This window comes from Cherax quadricarinatus, unplaced genomic scaffold (genome assembly GCF_038502225.1).
Source record: "Cherax quadricarinatus isolate ZL_2023a unplaced genomic scaffold, ASM3850222v1 Contig6976, whole genome shotgun sequence".
In the NCBI taxonomy this organism is placed as follows: Eukaryota; Metazoa; Arthropoda; class Malacostraca; order Decapoda; family Parastacidae; genus Cherax; species Cherax quadricarinatus.
Window position 1 is genome coordinate 1211 of NW_027202002.1, and position 3794 is coordinate 5004.

At 45.3% G+C, this 3794-nt stretch overlaps 1 protein-coding gene across 1 annotated transcript; it reads left to right on the plus strand.

Moving 5' to 3' along the window:
• Positions 1-1825: 1825 nt before the first annotated feature.
• LOC138852301 (uncharacterized) lies at positions 1826-3435 on the plus strand (the record flags this gene model as incomplete). The annotated part of the gene is given in 1 exon segment (XM_070082075.1): positions 1826-3435. A coding segment is annotated over 1 exon segment (1521 nt). The 3' UTR covers positions 3393-3435.
• Positions 3436-3794: the final 359 nt, after the last annotated feature.

A 3794-nucleotide genomic window follows, 5' to 3' on the forward strand; every position in this document is an offset into this window, starting at 1 on the left:
TGTCATACTTCCCGTCTCTGATGTGTGTTTCTGTCATACTTCCCGTCTCTGATGTATATTTCTATTATACTTCCCGTCTCTGATGTGTGTTTCTATCATACTTCCCGTCTCTGATGTGTGTTTCTGTCATACTTCCCGTCTCTGATGTGTGTTTGTCATACTTCCCGTCTCTGATATGTGTTTCTATCATACTTCCCGCCTCTGATGTGTGTTTCTGTCATACTTCCCGTCTCTGATGTGTGTTTTTATCATACTTCCCGTCTCTGATGTGTGTTTCTGTCATACTTCCCGTCTCTGATGTGTGTTTCTATCATACTTCCCGTCTCTGATGTGTGTTTGTCATACTTCCCGTCTCTGATGTGTGTTTATCATACTTCCCGTCTCTGATGTGTGTTTCTGTCATACTTCCCGTCTCTGATGTGTGTTTGTCATACTTCCCGTCTCTGATGTGTGTTTCTGTCATACTTCCCGTCTCTGATGTATATTTCTATTATACTTCCCGTCTCTGATGTGTGTTTCTGTCATACTTCCCGTCTCTGATGTGTGTTTCTGTCATACTTCCCGTCTCTGATATGTGTTTCTATCATACTTCCCGCCTCTGATGTGTGTTTCTGTCATACTTCCCGTCTCTGATGTGTGTTTATCATACTTCCCGTCTCTGATGTGTGTTTCTATCATACTTCCCGTCTCTGATGTGTGTTTGTCATACTTCCCGTCTCTGATGTGTGTTTATCATACTTCCCGCCTCTGATGTGTGTTTCTGTCATACTTCCCGTCTCTGATGTGTGTTTATCATACTTCCCGTCTCTGATGTGTGTTTCTGTCATACTTCCCGTCTCTGATGTGTGTTTGTTATACTTCTCGTCGCTGATGTGTGTTTGTCATACTTCCCGTCTCTGATGTGTGTTTCTGTCATACTTCCCGTCTCTGATGTGTGTTTCTATCATACTTCCCGTCTCTGATGTGTGTTTTTATCATACTTCCCGTCTCTGATGTGTGTTTCTGTCATACTTCCCGTCTCTGATGTGTGTTTCTATCTACTTCCCGTCTCTGATGTGTGTTTCTGTCATACTTCTCGTCTCTGATATGTGTTTCTATCATACTTCCCGCCTCTGATGTGTGTTTCTGTCATACTTCCCGTCTCTGATGTGTTTTTCTATCTACTTCCCGTCTCTGATGTGTGTTTGTCATACTTCCCGTCTGTGATGTGTGTTTCTATCATAATTTCCGTCTCTGATGTGTGTTTCTATCATACTTCCCGTCTCTGATGTGTGTTTCTGTCATACTTCCCATCTCTGATGTGTGTTTGTTATACTTCCCGTCTCTGATGTGTGTTTCTGTCATACTTCTCGTCTCGCTCATGTAAAAGTCTCTTGGAATTAAACTCAAGACCTCTCTCGAGTAGACTGAAAAATTACAAAGTTCAAGAGGCCTCTCTCATGTTTCGTATCAATGGCTACACTTTCATCCTCACACGTACAGTTTCTTCTTTAAATAATGATTTAGGACTGTTCGATAGTTGACTCTGAGCCTGTCATACTCTCAGCAAGAATAACACACACCTGCTGGCTAACAGCTTGGTCGTACATAACTTTTTAACTACGCAGAGTATGTTTCACTGGTTTGGAAGAACCTGAAAGTTTCTCTAAGCAAAGAGATCTGGCGGCTTGGCTCGGACTTAAATTTGGAAAAAATCCCTGATCTAGGACTGGGCCACGGGGAACTATTACCCAGTTAATTGTGTACAGGGAAAGGTAACTCCAAGGAGGAATGACACTCCTACACCACCACTCCGCTCATTTACGATATTTGGTCATCCGCGAGTCTCCCTACGATTCCCGTTGGGGAGGGTAACCTCTACCTGTTCGACAATGTTCGCACATCGTGTTAAAATCAAACCAGCCAGTGGTGTTATAAATGATTCCACTAAACTATTACTTGCTGCCGCTATGAGGACCTGCCTACATCTCAAATTCACAGCGATCCACTCACTCAAGGATTCCTTTATTGTCGTCTGCACCGACGACAATGAAGCAGCTAAACTTATGGACGACACTGCAATGAACACATTACGGGACCGACAATTCATCATATCACCGTCTCCCTCCTTGCTGGCGAAACGTTCAGTTTTTGTTAAACAATTGGATAAGATAATCACATCTATTCCAACGGATGAACTGAAGACCTCTATCGAAGACCAAAACACCTGGGCCTCTGTAGACACCATCACACGAATTCCCAATGCCTCATCTATGATCAAAATCACCTTTTCAAACATAGATATGGCTACCCAAGCACTCGCTAATGGACTAGCTATCTCATATTACCACATACATCCACGCCACATTGAACCTGAACGTTTTGCCCATGTCTCTCCCTGTTGGAACTGTTACTCTTATCAACATTCAACAAAGGACTGCCCCATTAAAGACAAAAAGTTCTGTTCTACCTGTGGAAAAGAAGGTCATAACTTCAAAGCCTGCACCACCACCAATGCCACTCCAACATGTCTTAACTGCAAGGGTACTCATCATACCCTTGCAGCTAAATGCCCACTACGAAAAGAAGTAATGTCGAAAAAAATTAAAGAAGAAACCAAGAAGAATAGTCCCAAATCGCCGACATACACCGCCATTTCAAAACTCCAGTCGGACACCACCAGAATTCTACAAGCCACACAGCAGTCATCTCTATCCAGCAATTCCCTTTCTGCACTCCCTGACGCTGCTCCCTCTAAGGTGTTGTACTGCATGATGTATGCACACCTTGCAAATGCAGCAAACCCAGGCACATTCAACACTACAATTAACGAACTATTCCGTCTTAACAACATGCCGTCATTCAACTTTCCTGACTCGCCAACATCACAGGACTTCCTCAAGATTATCCCAAACATCGCTAACTTCACATCAACTTCAGGCCCAAATCCTAACTCTGCCCCAAAAAACACTCCTGAACCACGCCCAGTGACCACTGCCACCTCTCAACAACCACCAACAACCAGCCAGACCGCAAATACTCTAGACTCCCAGCCTCCTCTTGACACAATCACTGTAGAAACAATTGAACAAGAATTTCCTGACGAATCCCCCGACGAAGCAGATAGCGACGACTCCAGCACACCCTCTTGGGAAAACCTTACTTTCTACACCTCTCCCTCGAACGCTGACACCATGACCTGCTCTGAACTCTACAAAGGCCTCGGTGATGGAACAGTCAAGTATGCCTGCGAATCACCTCTTCACTTCACACTCACGCAAGTTCTTGAGTTCATCAAGCCTCTTCGTTTCACTTTTTCCAACAAGACAACGCTATACCACCTCTCCAGGAGCAGCTTCAAGAAGTTTGCAAATGGCTCCATTGCAAACCTGCCTCCTCAACTACTAAAATAACCTCCCACATGTCTGATGCCCTCTCCTGCGACCTGGAAACTTCCAGCTCTCGAGACTCAAAGACCTCACCTACCACGAGACTGGTGGGTGAGACATACAGGCAACAGATGGGCGACTTTGTTCTGGGGCGTTTCGCCTACTCAGTGGGCTGCTTCAGTACAGAAGGTGGGCGGGAGCAGTGGAGGTGTGGGGGCGGTGTGGTCGGTCCATCGCCCTTGAGGTCGTGGAATTTGGGGTTGTCGGTCCCTCAGCCTGGAGAAGTTCAATTCCATACACAGCTTGCTCTCTTCCCGTTTTTTCTCCAAGTCTGTCCCACGATCGCCCTAGCTGCTGGGTCAAGCCCTGGCTCTATTTCTACGACTAAGAACACTCCTCTCCAGCGCTATTCTTCGTCTGTCCCGT